General features: G+C 50.1%; 1 protein-coding gene across 1 annotated transcript in view; it reads left to right on the forward strand.

The window, feature by feature from the left end:
- The window catches only part of ZC3H3 (zinc finger CCCH-type containing 3), a 276,522-nt gene extending 272,820 nt beyond the window's left edge, over positions 1-3,702 (forward strand). The window contains exon 12 of the mRNA XM_083621938.1: positions 2,782-3,702. Coding sequence (XP_083478064.1) covers positions 2,782-2,813 — 32 coding nt within the window. The 3' untranslated portion in view covers positions 2,814-3,702. The remainder of the gene's footprint in view (positions 1-2,781) is intronic.
- The last annotated feature ends 12,026 nt before the right edge of the window (positions 3,703-15,728 follow it).

The raw sequence follows: 15,728 nt of genomic DNA on the forward strand, positions 1-15,728 counted from the left end.
CCATGGGCTTCATCCAACAGGCCTTTTCTTATATCAGGAAAAGAGAGGGCATGTGCTGAACACACATTTAGAAACAAGTGGAAATTTGCGCCCCTAACAATTTTGCACCCGGGGCAACCGCCCCTGGACCCCTCCCTCCCCACGCCACTGGATTCTGTCTCTAAACCAGGAATGGGGACCTGTGGGTCTCCTGGTGTCACTAGACTACATCTCCCATAATGCCTGGCGGTTGGCCGTGCTGGCTGGCGGATGATGGGGGGGGGGGGCTGAAGTCCAACGGGATCTGCACAGCCAGTCTCCCTGCTCTGAACACACCTTCAGAAGCAAGTGAGAACCACAGAATATAATTTCTAACCCTCTTAGTCACTTGCTCTGGAGAACTGACGTCTGAAAGGATAGGCATGTGTTCATTTTATCAAAGAGAGAGAGATCGCGTAAAACATTAATCTGAAGAACAGCGTTTGTGACTTTTTAGTTCAGTATATCTGAAGGAGCGTCTCCACCCCCATCGTTCTGCCCGGACACGGAGGTCCAGCGCCAAGGGCCTTCTGGCGGTTCCCTCCCTGCGAGAAGCCAAGTTACAGGGAACCAGGCAGAGGGCCTTATCGGTGGTGTCACCTGCCCTGTGGAACACCCTCCCACCAAATCTCAAAGAGTTTTCTCAACATATCTGGTAACTGAGAAATTAATGTTTTTTTAAAAGGTTTTGAATAAATTCTGAAGGTTTTTCCCTGTCCCCTTCAGTTCATCAAATGCACAAAGCACATTTTGAAATTCTAGGTGTGAGAAGTTTTGCCCGGAGTCAGTATTTTCAGCGGGATTCTCAAATGTATTGTTTACTTCTGTTCCTGTTTCTCAAGGAACTCAGGGCAATGTGATTCCCTTCATCCCCATTTTATCCTCCCAGGAGCCCTGTGAGGTTGGTCAGGCAGAGGGAGAAAGAGAAACAGGCTGCAGGCTGCTGAATGGGTTTCATAACTAAGCTGGAATTCGAACCCAAGTCTGGCCCTCTACCCGCAAAGTCGCTTCCCTGAGCAGCCCCTCCGTCGGCCTGAAAGTTTCCCTGCCTCTCCTGGCTTGTTAAGACCCGCCATCCTCTTCCCCGGGACGCTGCTTCTTCCAGTTCTAGCATTTTGCATTTTGTCATCCTGAGGAGCTTGACCTTGTCAGCAAACCTGAGCCCTTCGCGCATCCATCCTGCTAATTCACCCTGCCGTTTAATGTGTGCGGAGCGAGGAGCGTTGGAGTCTTTGAAAGTGAATCGCTCCTTCTCTGCAGGGCTTAAGGTGCTCTGATTTCCGGTGACAAGAATCGCAGAATTGCAGAGTTGGGACCCCAAGGGTCATCTAGACCAACCCCCTTATATGCAGGAACCTTTTGCCCAACATGGGACGCGAACCCACGACCCTGAGAGTAAGAGTCTCATGCTCTACCCACTGAGCTCTCCTGCCAGTGTAAACGACGTTGAGCTGGATGGAGTTCCCCGCATGGAGTTCCCCGTTCACTATAGCTCTGGGGAAGGGTAATGGCAATGACAGTGGGCCCCAGGTTTCCTTCCTGAGTTAAAAAAATAAGCCCCCTTTTATTAGAACCTAAGACCCTTCCTCTCCTTTTCTCCCAAACGCTGCACCCTTTCCTCCAAGGGCAGTCGGCCCATCCTCCCTCTGGATGCCCTTCTCCCAACCTTTTCCAGCGGTAAAGGTAAAGGGACCCCTGACCATTAAGTCCAGTCATGGCCGACTCTGGGGTTGCGGCGCTCATCTCGCTTTATTGGCCAAGGGAGCCGGCGTACAGCTTCCGGGTCATGTGGCCAGCATGACTAAGCCCCTTCTGGTGAACCAGAGCAGCGCACGGAAACGCCGTTTACCTTCCTGCCGGAGTGGTACCTATTTATCTACTTGCACTTTGATGTGCTTTCGAACTGCTAGGTTGGCAGGAGCAGGGACCGAGCAACGGGAGCTCACCCCGTCGCGGGGATTTGAACCGCCGACCTTCTGATCAGCAAGTCCTAGGCTCTGTGGTTTAACCCACAGCACCACCCGCGTTTCCATCGGTAGAATGTCCATTTTCGAGGTTAGGCAGCCAGAATGGTGCCTGGGATAACCTCGCTTTCCCAAGAGCTTTGCAGATGCATCAGTGCACCTGCCTCACTGTGAACTAGCAGCCCAGTGGGCTTGGCAGCTGTGGCAAAGGGTGTGTGTGTGTGTTAGGATTTGACAGATGAGAACTGGGCCTTGTATGGAATGGATGGCAAGCAGGTGAGGTGCAACATCAGGGCAATCATTGCTCAGGTCAGGCATCATTTTCAAGGTGAGGAAGATCAAGTGATCTGATCTGGGTGTGTGTCCTTCTCGCTTTTGGTTTATTTATGAAAATATTTCCATGCCACTGTTTCATAAATATATATATCCAAAGGGTTTGCAGCACTAAAAACTTTAAAACATACAATTAAACAGTTTAAAAACCACTATCACTTACCCATTGTGGAAGGATGCATTCTTAATTGCCTGCATAGGCCTGGAGGAATCGAAAGCTTTTCAGTTTAAAAGTTGGCACAGAGGGTGCCTGCTGTATCTCCAGTGGCAGAGAGTTCCACAGGACAGGGCTGATGACACTGAAGGCTCAGTTTCTCATTGTTGTCAAACGGGACTACCCAACTCAAAAAAATGACCAGCCATGCTCCTGCGGATGATATCAGCGATTGACGCTGGGTTGTAAGAGTTCAGGCCTCTTTTCCCTTTGATAACAAACAACTCTCTCTTCTCTTTTTTTTACTCCCAGGGAAGCCTTTGCAGATCAAGCCCAGGTTGTGAGGACGGCAACACCTTCGAGCAGAGCCCTGCGCAGCGGATGATGCCTCGGCCACCCACGCCTCAGGGATTTGAAGCCACCCTGGCAACTAACTCAGGAAGACACGGCACCGAGACAGACAGGCAAAGGCTCAGCTGGATTTGTCCAGAGGGTCTGCCCGCTTGTTTTATGTAAGAAGTGGGGTTTGTGAGATGAAGGCTACCCCAGTCTCCCACACAGCCAGGAGTGCAGCTTTGTGGTTTTATTTTTTTTCCAATAAAGGAGCTTTTCCCTTTCAGACTTTCACCAGCTCCTAATTCAGCTCCTCTGGCCTGCACTGCAGGGGGAGCGTCATCCAGAAACGTCTGCCTGGGTCCCAGGCTCAGCGCGGCTGTGCTGGCTTCACCTGGAAGCAGGGAGAGAGACCAGGTAGAAACCTAAGATATAGATCTGCAACCCAGTCCCTATGAAACTTTGCCACCTCAAGCTTGGACCACGTGGCCAGTTGGTTTTCCCAAGGGTGCCAAAATGCAGAGCTAAGGGAGATGGTTGCTGATAGATGGCTCTGGTGTTTCAAAGCCAATTTGGGGATTGTTGGTTGAGGGGCTTAAATCTCATGCCTGACTTTGTCCCGAGAGAGGTGAAGTTCCTGCAGACTTTGGAGACACGAGGGCAGAGGACAGTTTCTCTTTCTTTCCTGAGCAGAGTTTTCTTTGAGGGGAAAGAACCCAGATTCTTTGCAAAGTCATTTCTTTGATAGTCAAGGCCAGATTTGGGTCTCAAAGCGATTTGTAAAACCAGCTTGCCTGGGTGCTTTTATTATGCAAAAAAACCACACAAAACAACCAGAAGCAAAACATTTATATTTGTAGAGGCGTGTTGTGAAGTTCTATACAGGTCTTTGTTGTGAAAGGAGAGTCTTGTGTTTTTTCTGGGCATGGGGGGAAATCACAGGGTTTTTGGAATCCTTTCTCCAGACCAACATACTCCATTTCCCTCTTTGGGTGGAAATTCTGGGGAAAGATCTCGTGCAGGAAGAGAGCAGTTGCAGTGCATAAACAGATTCCTCCCTTCCTCTCCCAGCCCAGCTTTGTATGTGTGACCTAGTTGGACGGAGGATCGGTGCCCTACTCCCTTTTCAAATGAATCTTAAAGCCATTTGAGTGAAGTGATACCAAGCCAGTCTTTGCCTGAAACATACAGTGGGGTCAAAGGTTTCACAATGACCCTTCTTCTCCCTGGAACTAATCTGAGTGCTGTGCCTGATGAGATCCGGGCCAATGGCTCATTGCCCATTTTTGTGGGGGGGGGGCCTCCAATATTTTGAGCACCCTCTAGGTTGAAATGCACCCTGCTTCTTTCTGCTCTTCTGCAATCTGTCTGCTCTTCAATCAGGTAGTGTGCAATGCAATAAGCCTGTCTTGCTTCCCTTGGGAAGGGATTTTTCTTGGCAAGGAATCTCCCCGGCTGCCACCACAACCTGGGATTTCCACGGAAGGCCAAACACCTTTTACTCATGGTGAGCACAGGAGACTCGCCTCATGGCCTGGGCAGACCATGCTTGATCCTGCAACAGACTCTGCCTATCAAATGGACCATGATGGGCTAACCTTTGGCTGGAACGAGTGTATTTGTGTGTGTGTGTGTGTGTGTGTGTGAGAGAGAGAGAGAGAGAGAGAGAGAGAGAGAGAGAGAGAGAGAGAGAGAGAGAAGTCTGGTCCACAAGGATTCAAAGTCTCCGGATCTTGGAATAACAAGAGTTTGCATCTGATAGGGAGCACTTTGAGGACTTCTTAGTCTGAAAGAGTGATGTGGCGTTGCTGTATCCCTCAATGGTTTGGAGTTGGTCGCAGTCGCAGCAGAGGTCTTCTGGATTCTGTCAGTGTCATAGCGCAGGTTGCTATGTAGTCCCGCTGCAGAAGGTGACCCAGAAACTGCAACTAATCCAGAATGCGGCAGCTAGACTGGTGACTGGGATCAGCTGCCAAGACCATATAACACCAGTCCTGAAAGACCTACATTGGCTCCCAGTATGTTTCCGAGCACAATTCAAAGTGTTGGTGCTGACCTTTAAAGCCCTAAGTGGCCTCAGTCCTGTGTACCTGAAGGAGTGTCTCCACCCCCATCATTCTGCCCGGACACTGAGGTCCAGCGCTGAGGGCCTTCTGGCGGTTTCCTCCCTGCAAGAAGGGAGGTTACAGGGAACCAGGCAGAGGGCCTTCTTGGTAGTGGCGCCTGCCCTGTGGAACGCCCTCCCACCAGATGTCAAAGAGAACAACAACTACGAGACTTTTAGAAGACATCTGAAAGCAGCCCTGTTTAGAGAAGCTTTTTAATGTTTGATGCATTGCGGTATTTTAATATTTTGTTGGAAGCCGCCCGGAGTGGCTGGGGAAGCCCAGCCAGATGGGTGTGGTATAAATAATTTATTATTATTATTATTATTATTATTATTATTATTATTATTATTATTGCCAGCTCTGGGGCCGAGTGGATGTGGAGTGGGAGGGAAACAGAGTACGCACACACATTGAGCTGGCTAACAGCATCCGTGTCACCCAGGAGATTGCAGCCACAGAGATAAAGTCACTTCCTGGTTCACATGGAGAAGCCACTTTCAACAGAGCCCAGCAATGAAAACACACAGCTGTATTGAGGCAGCACCAGGTGTTGAAATTTTGCACCCCTAACAAATTTGCACCTGGGGCAACTGCCCCTGTGCCTCTGTTCCCTCGCTCTATGCCACTGGATTCTGTCTGTAAATCAGGAATGGGGACCTGTGGGTCTCCTGGTGTCACTAGACTACATCTCCCATAATGCCCGGTGGTTGGCCAGGCTGGCTGGGGACTGATGGGGGGGGCTGAAGTCCAACGGGATCTGCACAGCCACGGCTGCCCCCTCCCTGCTCCGAACACACCTTCTGAAGCAAGTAAGAACCACAGAACCCAGAAATGATACCATTTCTGAACCCTTTTAGTCACTTGCTACTAAACTACTGAACTATTTTTAGTCACTTGTGTTCATTTTATCAGAGAGAGAGAGATCACATGAAACATTGACCTGAAGAAAGATTGCAGCGTTTGTGACTTTTTAGTTTAGAGAAAAGGCGAGCGACATGATAGAGGTTTATAAAATTATACACGACGCGGAGGAAGGGGACAGAGAAACGTTTTTCTTCCTCTCTCATAATACTATAACTCATAGATGTGCAAGGAAGCTGAATGTTGGAAAGTTCAGGAGAGATGAAAGAAAGTCTTTCTTCATGCAGCACATTGTTCACCTGTGGAACTCACTGCCACAAGAGGCAGTGATGGCCATCAACCTCGAAGGGGAAATTCGTGGAGAAGAGGGCTATCTATGGTCATTAGCCAGGATGGCTGTTCTCTGGCTCCGCAGCTGGAGGCAGGAATACTTCTGGATACCAGTTGCTGGAACCCACCAGAGGGGAGAGTTGCTTTTGTGCTTATTTCCTTCTTGCGGTTCTTCCACACCCTGGAGGCTGGACTAGATGGGCCATGGGCTTGATCCAACAGGGCTGCTCTTTGATGATGATGATGATGATGATGATGATAGTAAATTTTTATTTATACCCTGCCCTTCCCGGTTCAGGAAACCGGGCTCAGGGCAGCTAACAACAAATTTAAAACACTTAATTGATGCTACAAAAAACCCCAGCATAAAATACGGTATAAAGCGTGAATAACAATAAATTCAGAATTCAAAAATCAATTTAGGGGCAAAATCTATCCAATAAACATTAGATGATCACCAGGGCTAGCTGGCTAAATTAGTCCTATTTGGGCCAGCGAGGAGACCAGGGGAGAATTAGCTGTGGGATCCCAGAGCGGGTAATCTTCATAAAAAGGAAAGGGGGAGGGAAGGAAGAGGAATAAAAGATCAGGCCAAGTTCAAATTGAAAGCCAGGTGGAATGTCTTACAGGCCCTGCGGAAGGAAGTGAAATCCTGCAGGGCCCTGGTCTCATGGGACAGAGCATTCCACCAGGTCGGAGCCATCACTGAGAAGGCCCTGGCCCTGGTGGAGGATAGTCTGACTTCCTTAGGGCCCGGGAGCTCTAAACTATGATTATTTGTGGACCTTAAGGTCCTCTGCGGGGCAGACCAGGAGAGGCGGTCCCGTAATGTTCATTATATCAGAGAGAGAGAGAGATCATGCTCTAAATATACACTTGGAAACAAGTAAGAACCTCAGAACTTCCAGAGGTTGGATGGTCAGGAATTCTTTAGCTGCGATCCCTTCCAACTTTATTCTATGATTCTGTGATCGTGCTCTGTATCTATAAAAAGCCATGCCTGGACCCATCCCAAGGGCCTCCTCTCTCTATGGGACACGTTCGCCACCCCTCCCTTTAACTGGCACCCTTGCGGCAAGCGTCAAAATGCCCTCCCATCCCCGGCTGGTGAAGCAGCCTGGCTCATCTCTGCAAGCTAATAGATGGATAGGGAGGAGAGCTGCAATCTGCCTTGCCTGACACTTCCTGGCCCAACTTCGCTCCAGGTGGTGGTGGTGGAGCAGTGAGGGGGCCATTAACCATCACCCCCTTTCATTGAGCCGCTTTTCTTACTGTTTCTCTGTCTCTGTGATTCAGTGCCCCCCGCAAGAGCCCAGGATTACTGGCCAGACAGCTCTGCTGCGCGGAGAACGGGGGCAAACTTTTCTGCAGTTCTCCGAAACTTCCTCCTCATGGAGCCGTATTCAGAATAGCCGATTTGTGCGACCCACTTAGGAAGATAATGGCAGCACGGCGGAATTCGAAAGAGCAAGAAATAATTGCGCCCTAGGAAATCCCACCAAACCCCCAGGGCTCCCACTTTAGGCCACTAGAACCCCATGCAAAGCCTTCTGCTCATTCTCTTGCCCCAGAGCGGCTGTGTGGAGAGACTCCTACATCCCCAGAGAAGCGCATGGCAGGTAGGAGTGCAAGGACTGGTGCTGGGCTGTTTTCACCGCAATTAGCATATTTTTTGCTTTATAAGACGCACCAGACCATAGGACGCACCTAGTTTTTGGAGGAGGAAAACAAGAAAAAAAATATTCTGAATGCCAGAAGCCAGGACAGCAAGAGGGATCTGGCTTCTAGGATAGCCTCTTGCTGTTCTGGCTTATGGGATAGCCGCGTGCAGCCTCTCCCAGGCAGCGGGACGAAGGCTCCCCCAAGAGCCGTGCTCCCTTTAAAGAGTGTGTGGAGCGTGTGTGCGGCTCTTGGCTTTTCCCCGAGGAGGGAGAAGGGCTGCCCTTCTTCCTCCTTGGGGAAAAGCCCCCAAGAGCCGCACACACGCTCCACGCAGCTCTTTAAAGGGAGCGCTGAGCAGAGCCTCCTGCCTGCATTCGCTCCGTAAGACGCACACACAGTTCCCCTTACTTTTTAGGAGGGGGGAAAGTGCGTCTTATAGAGCGAAAAATACGGCATTTGTTCGATTTTAATTGATTTTACTCCTATCAATGCATACTTGTTTTTTAGTAGTTGTTTTTCTTTGCTTTGGGCAGTTCTTGGTTTTAGCTGTAAGCAGCCTTGAATTCCCTCAGGGGGAAAGGCAGGGTATAAAGAAATATTATTATTATTATTATTATTATTATTATTATTATTATTATTATTATTATTAAATTTGTATACCCTGCTATACCAGTAGATCTCGGCGCAGTTCACAGCATAAAATTGCAATGTAAAAAACAATGTAATAAAAATAAGAACAGAAACAAACCAATAACCTCCCATTCCAACAATCCCACTATTATTATTATTTAATAATAATAATAATAATAATAATAATAGGAAACGGCAGGCAAGAAATGCCTTTGCTGAGAGATCTCCTTAGTGCTACGTTGAATTCCTCCCCAAAGTCTTCTCCGCAGCAGTTCAGAGAACGGATTCCAAATGGCCCGTGACCAGATGCCCGTGGGGTTTAACCTGCATGACGGCAGAAATCGCTTGCAGTTTTTCCTGAGCGGATTGCCCTTTTGACCTGGGAACCTAAGGCGACAACTTCTTCCAGATCCCTGCTTCCAGATCCCTGCTTCTCCTCCCACCTCCCTAATTACACGCTCCATGGACGATCTTATGGGGGGGGCGGACAACAACCCTTATTGGGACACAGCCCAAAGGAATATTTCCCAGACTCCTGCTGTCTTTTTTAGTAAGGTTCCCAAAGCGCTACCTGGCTGGACGGAACAGAATCAAACCGTGGGGCTGCTGATAACTCTGCCCCAGGCGTCCTCCTCATTCCTCAGCCACCCAGCCATGCACCGGCGCATGCAGTCCGAGAGAATTTCAAATTCTTTCCATGCGGCACCTGCCAAAAGCCCCGGGGACTGGTATTTGCGGCCATCAGGAGCGAGCCTTTAATCGCTCTGGCCGAGTGGCTGGGTCCCTGTCAGATTACGTCGCTTCCCACGGAGGTCCCTCACGCATTAAGAAGGAAAGTGACTTCCGAAACCCACAGCTGGCAGACATAAGAACGTAAGAAGAGGCCAAGGCCCCCTTCCAGCATCCTCTTCTCACAGCGGCCATCCAGATGCCCCGGAAGAGAAACCTGCAAGCATCATCCGAACCTTTCCCAGCTCTGTAATATCCTTGCTGAGTTGAGGCAACCAGAACCAAATCGATAGCACCATTTTTGGGGAGGTTGTCCTGCTAAGGTGCTTCCGAGATGTGCCTCCTGCAACATCCATGTGCGTCATCTGAAATGCAAGCATGGTTCTTCAGCATGATTTGGAGAAGTAAAACTCATTGGCTAAGGCAGGGGGGTTTATCCTGCAGCCCTCTAGATGTTTGCTGGACATCAACCTCCCAATGCTGTTGCCAAAGCTGGCTGGGGCTGATGGGATTAGCAGTCCAGGAACACCTGCCAGGCCCCGAGTCCCCCATCCCTGGAGTAAGATCTACTCCAGTGTCAGCCTTGGGTTTTTGTACGAGGGAGCTGCCAGGAGTGAGCCGGCAGTAAATCCTATCGTCCTGGTTGGAGTTAAATCTTTATTAGCAAAAACACGATCTGCACAGGCCTAAGGAGCATAGCAACTCGTCTTGCCCCCATGAACCAGTTGCTAAGGGCCCTGTCTCCCCACAGCTGCCTGTCTCCTCATCTCCAGGGTTTTCCCTAAGAAATCAGAGACTGTGCTCCTCCGCACTTTTCATGCCTCTGCTGGTTCAGGGAGACCAGTGGGGAAGGGAGCTTGTTCCTTTTGGTGTACCGACCTCCCCGTTGCACCAAGGATTCCCTGCCCGAGCTGCTTCAGGTCGTGGCGAATGTTCTCCTGGAGACACCTAGTTTGGTTGTCCTGGGGGATTTTAACATCCACGCTGACACGACCTTACAAGGGGCCGCTCGGGACTTCATGGAAAGCATGGCCTCCATGGGGCTGTCCTTGAGTAAGTGTGGCCCAACTCATAGCCGCGGACATGCCTTGGACCTGGTGTTCACCTCTATGGATGTTGGTGATCTGACGCTAAGTAAAAGCAAATCAAAGAAGTGCCATGGTCAGATCACTTCCTGGTGCAACTGGACTTCTCCGTGACCCTTACCCTCTGTGATGGCCTGGGATTCGGACTCGGATACTGAACCTGAGGGATCCCAGCCTGCACAGGATTCCCCGCCTCCAGAACCAGCTGAGCCGGGGCTGGGGCCTGAGCCTGAAGGGTCCTCACCTGTGCTGGATCCTCAGGTGCAGGCACCAGCTGAGCCTGCTGTGGCTCCTGAGGTGATGGAGGACACATTGCCTGCAGGTGCTCCACTCTCAGCCCCGTCAGGGGAAGGTGAGGTGGCCTCTGGGTCCGGTAACCCTCCAGCCTCTCCTGAGCTGCAGAGGCTCAGGGCAGAGAGGTGGAGGGAACTAAGTTCCCGCAGGTGGAGTGCTCGCCTCCAGGCCAGGAGAGGCGAGTCACCTGAGGATCGGGGCTGCCCTATGCCTTGGGGCAGATAAAAGCCAGCCAGCCCCAGTCCCAAGTTGCGGGAGCAACACTGTTGGTTGCTAGTTCCTGCCTGAACCGTGTCCTGCTTTCCTGCCTGAGCTCCTGACCCACCCTGGCTCCCTGCTTGCAAGCCTGTTCCTTACTTCACCCGGCTTCCTGCCCAGCACCCAGCTTCAGCTACTACGGACTGCCTCCACATTGCACCTTTGACCACGGACCAGACTTGGACCTCGCCTCTCAGTAACCTACGGGATCAGCACACCCTCTGCAGGGAGGTGGGACCGATTCGGATGGTCCGCCCCCGCCACTTAATGGATCCAAATGGTTTCCAGAGAGTGTGGTAGGGGATGCTTTATCCCATGTTGATGGGCTTTCAGCTGATTCCCTGGTGGCCTGCTGCAATGTGGAGTTAACCAGGGCTATCGACTGTCTGGCTCCGAAGGAGAGAGAGACACCAGCCGGACTCATCTCTTCCTCCCTTCTGCCTCAGCTTCTGATCCTGGACTTCTCTCTGCCACACGCTCTTCCTGCTCACTAAGCCCTGTTGCCTCCTCTTCTCAATCTCCTCCCTCTTCTTCACCCCCCTGTCTCCGAGCCTTCTTCCCTTCGGGGTCCCCCCAGCAGGTTCCTTCCACCATTCCTCTGCGTTCAACCAGTCCTCGGAAGAAGCATTGAAACATGCACTCTCCCTCCCGCTCCGTTTGAAGTGGTATGGTCCAGGAAGAGCTGCATCACTCGATTCTGCCAATGGTGTAACTCTGCTCAAGGTCTCTTCTGCATGGGCACTGCATCTGGGGCAGAGGATGGCTTCTGGGGCAGGGGCACTAAGGGACCCTCCTCTTTTTTTATAATATATTTATTAAGGTTTAGGAATTTATATAAAACAGGAAAAAAACAGAACAATAAAAAACAAAAACAATAAAAATACATACAATCCAAACAGAACACATACAAAACAAGTATAATTTCCATCCCTTATATTCATAAAACTTACTTTCCCGACCTCCTCATACCTCCCCTTTCTGTATTCCATTCTCTAATTAAGTCAATTCAGCAAATCCTTCCCCTAATTTCTATATAATTTTTAGCCTTTCTTTTCTTAATCACATAATCATTACAGCTTTTAACCCCTTAATTTCTGAATCAACATCGTTCTAGCCTTCAATAATTTTACAATGTTTCTTAAGATAGTCCTTAAATTTCTTCCAATCTTCTTCCGCCGTCTCTTTTCCCTAGTCTCGAATTCTGCCGGTCATTTCTGCCAGTCCCATATAGTCTATCACTTTCATCTGCCATTCTTCCACGGTGACTAAGGGACCCTCCTCCACTGGCAAGGCTGTCTGGATTGTGGCAGTTTTGTGCTGTGGCCGTTGGGGGAAGGAGCACAGCTCAATGGCAGAGCACCTGCTTGGTATGTAGAATGTCCCTCGTTCAACCTTCAGCATCTCCAGGTAGGCCTGTGTCCCCTACCTGACCTGAAACCTTGGAGATCCGCTGCACTCCCCCCCCCCCATGCAAACAGAGCTGAGCTAAACGGATTCCATGTTCTGACTTGGCAGACCCGACACCTGTAGTCTTACTCGCTGACGCAAAAACTCGTGGGATCTGGCTCTTAAATAAGTAGCAAGCTGAGCTCGGTTGCCAGGCAATTCCTCACATTTCTGTATGGTTTTACAGCCGGACTAAAGTTTGGCCTCGGTGGTGTAATAGAGATGAGCAATCCCACGTTGTTTGGGAAATTGCAGCTATCAATTCTGTTTGGTGGTATGCGAAATACGCGCCCCTTTGAGTCTGGCCTCCCCCCCCCCCCCCGCAGACAAAAGTCTTGACCGGAAGAGATGATCGGAATCCCAGGTACCCTGCAACCCTTTCATGGTTTCTTAAGACCTCCCTGTTAATGGGGGAATTAATGTGCTAGCCTTTTCTTTTTCGCGCACCTTTTCATCTCTGCAGCCAAATCTCCCATGTGCAGAGGTGAGTCCTTCACTCCGAGAGAGCTGCTTTAGGTTTTTAAACTTGCTGTGCTTCATAAAACCCATAGAAGGAAATGATGATAAAGAAAAAGTATACCAAAATTGCAATCACTTCCTTCTTCATGCACTGGCGGTATGCGCAGAGAGGAAAAAGTGTGCCTAACTAGCCAAGGTGGTGGTTTTCAAACACATATCAAATAAGTAAACCCACCCTCATTCAGTAGAGCATGAGACTCTTAATCTCAGGGTCGCAGGCTGCCGGCTCTGCAAACAAGGGGTGGCCTAACTGGCCTTCTGAGCCCTGCATGGGTGCCGCAGAAAGAATGGAGTTGGTCAAGGGAGCTGCGGACCCCAAAAGGTTGAAAACCTCTGAATTAGTAAATCTGCAAGCATTTGTTGCTGTTTAGTCGTTTAGTCGTGTCCGACTCTTCGTGACCCCCTGGACCAGAGCACGCCAGGCACTCCTGTCTTCCACTGCCTCCCGCAGTTTGGTCAAACTCATGTTGGTAGCTTCGAGAACACTGTCCAAGCATCTCGTCCTCCGTCATCCCCTTCTCCTTGTGCCCTCCATCTTTCCCAACATCAGGGTCTTTTCCAAGGAGACTTGTCTTCTCATGAGGTGGCCAAAGTCTTGGAGCCTCAGCTTCAGGATCTGTCCTTCCAGTGAGCACTCAGGGCTGATTTCCTTCAGAATGGATAGGTTTGATCTTCTTGCAGTCCATGGGACTCTCAAGAGTCTCCTCCAACACCATAATTCAAAAGCATCAATTCTTCGGCGATCAGCCTTCTTGATGGTCCAGCTCTTGTCTAATCCTCCTTTGAAGTCATTTTGGTAGGTGGCCTCCTGTGGGAATGAGTTCTACAGGACCTTGTGAAGAAGTCTTTCCTTTTATCTGGTGAGAGAGAGAGAGAGAGAGAGAGAGAGAGAGAGACTCCTTTCTGAAATGCACCCTGGTGCCATGTGCATTATTCCCTCAACCCAAATGCCTCACCTGCATCTGCTTGCCCTGGAGGACAAGGGACATGGGTGGAGTCCTCTCTAGCTGAGCATCAAATGCAAGGCCAGGTATTTGCATTGCAGCGGGTTAGACTAGATGACCCTTGGGCGTTTCCATGCACGCTGGTTTCTGTCATGGTGTCCTGTTGTGCCAGAAGCGGTGTAGTCATGCTGGCCACATGACCTGGAAAGCTGTCTGTGGGCAAACACCGGCTCCCTCGGCCTGAAAAGCGAGATGAGCGCCGCAACTCCAGAGTCACCTTTGCCTGGACTTAACCGTCCAGGGGTCCTTTACCTTTACCTTTCCGTCCTGGAGGATGAAGCCTCAAGGCTGTCAGGTACCTACGGCCAAAGTTCAACTCTGTCTTTTTGGGTGCATGGTGTGTCTCTGTGTGTGTGTGCTGAGGAGAGCGACACAAACAAGGAATACCTCTGCCAGGAACCTCTGACCTCAACCTTCCTGACTCTGAGAAGTCACCTTAGGGGACACCCCAGCTGCTGCCCCCTTGAAACACGATCCCACCCGCAGGCCCGGGGCTTCACAGCCCCCCAACACGGGTCCTGCATCCCCCCCATTCCCGGGGGTCCTTGGGCCGGGATTAAGGATGGTTTCCTTTTCAGCCAGGGTGTTGAATGTCAGACACAAGCTGCTATGACATTTGGGAAGCTTCCTGGGCCTCCCAGGCACCCCCAGCAACCACGCGGGCAATGCCGGCGGCCGATGGAGCCCATCTTGCCCCAGGATTCTTGATATGAAACTCGAGCTGCCGGGGGGGGGGGTCCTGGGTGTGTTCTGGAGGGGTATAAACAAGTTCGGGCAGCCCAAGTCGGGTCACTGCGTTCAGCTGTCCGACTCTCTCCACCCTGTTCTGCAGGATGGCCTCTCGGCTCGAGATTCCCAGGCCGGAAGACGCCCAGAAGACCCTCAGGGGAGGGGGAGACCTTCCGAGAGATGCAAGGGGGGGTGTCATAGAATTGTAGAGTTGGAAGAGACCACAAGGGCCATCTAGTCCAACCCCCTGCAAGGAACCTTTTGTGAACCGCCCTGAGATCTTTTGACAAAGGTACATCATCATCATTTGTCAAGCATGGGATTCGAACCCAAAACCCTGAGATTGAGTCTCACGCTGTACCAACAGAGTCAATCATTATTATATTTATGAATATCCTGCCTTTTTATTATTATATTTATTAAGGCAGCTTTCAGGCAAAATAGAAATGGCTAACAACGTATTTTAAAAGCAATCATTAAAAAAACCTTTACTTAGTTTTTGATTGATTGATTGATTGATGGTATAGTATTTGCATACTGTCTTTCATCTGAAGATCTCAGTGCGGTTCACTGAATAAAACCGCAAAATACATAATAAAAACAAGGACAAGACAAGACAATAACCGATATGCTCACATACAGATCAGTACAATAAAAAGATCACAGCACCAGGCCTCCTGGAACCAGGAAGTCTTCAGCTGCCTGCGGAAGCACAACTAGGAGGGAGCAGGTCTAATTTCTCTAGGAAGAGGTTGCAAAGTTGTTCAGAAGGAGCCACCACCAAGAAGGCTCTCTGGCACCAAGCATGCCTGTCAGTGTGGCGAGACCAAGAGAAAGTCAAGTGAGGGAGCTCCTGGCAAGCTCGTAGTGTCATAGGATTGTAAAGTTGAAGGGGACTATAGGGGTCATCCAGTCCAATGCAGGAATACTTTGCACAACATGAGAATCGAACCCATGACCTTGAGATTAAGAGTCTCATGCTGTACTGACTGAGCTATCCACTCTCATGGCCGTCCAACTTCTGCTGACCGTCTGACTCAATCTAAAGCTACTAGAAGACTAGAAACTTTATCCCTTTATTTTTTAGAAATGCATACCAGGTTGCCTAATTGCACACGTAAAGGCTGAAAAGAGAGGCGGTAACAAACAACAACAACAACACTACACTCTCTCCGTCAACGGGAGTTTTCACCCACCTCCGTTCTCCTGGCATTCCCTCCTCAGGTTCACGCAAGGCAAGCTGCAGCCTCGGAACCGCAAATGGTTCCTTT

Source organism: Podarcis filfolensis (assembly GCF_964270895.1).
Source record: "Podarcis filfolensis genome assembly, chromosome: 7".
Taxonomy (NCBI): domain Eukaryota; kingdom Metazoa; phylum Chordata; class Lepidosauria; order Squamata; family Lacertidae; genus Podarcis; species Podarcis filfolensis.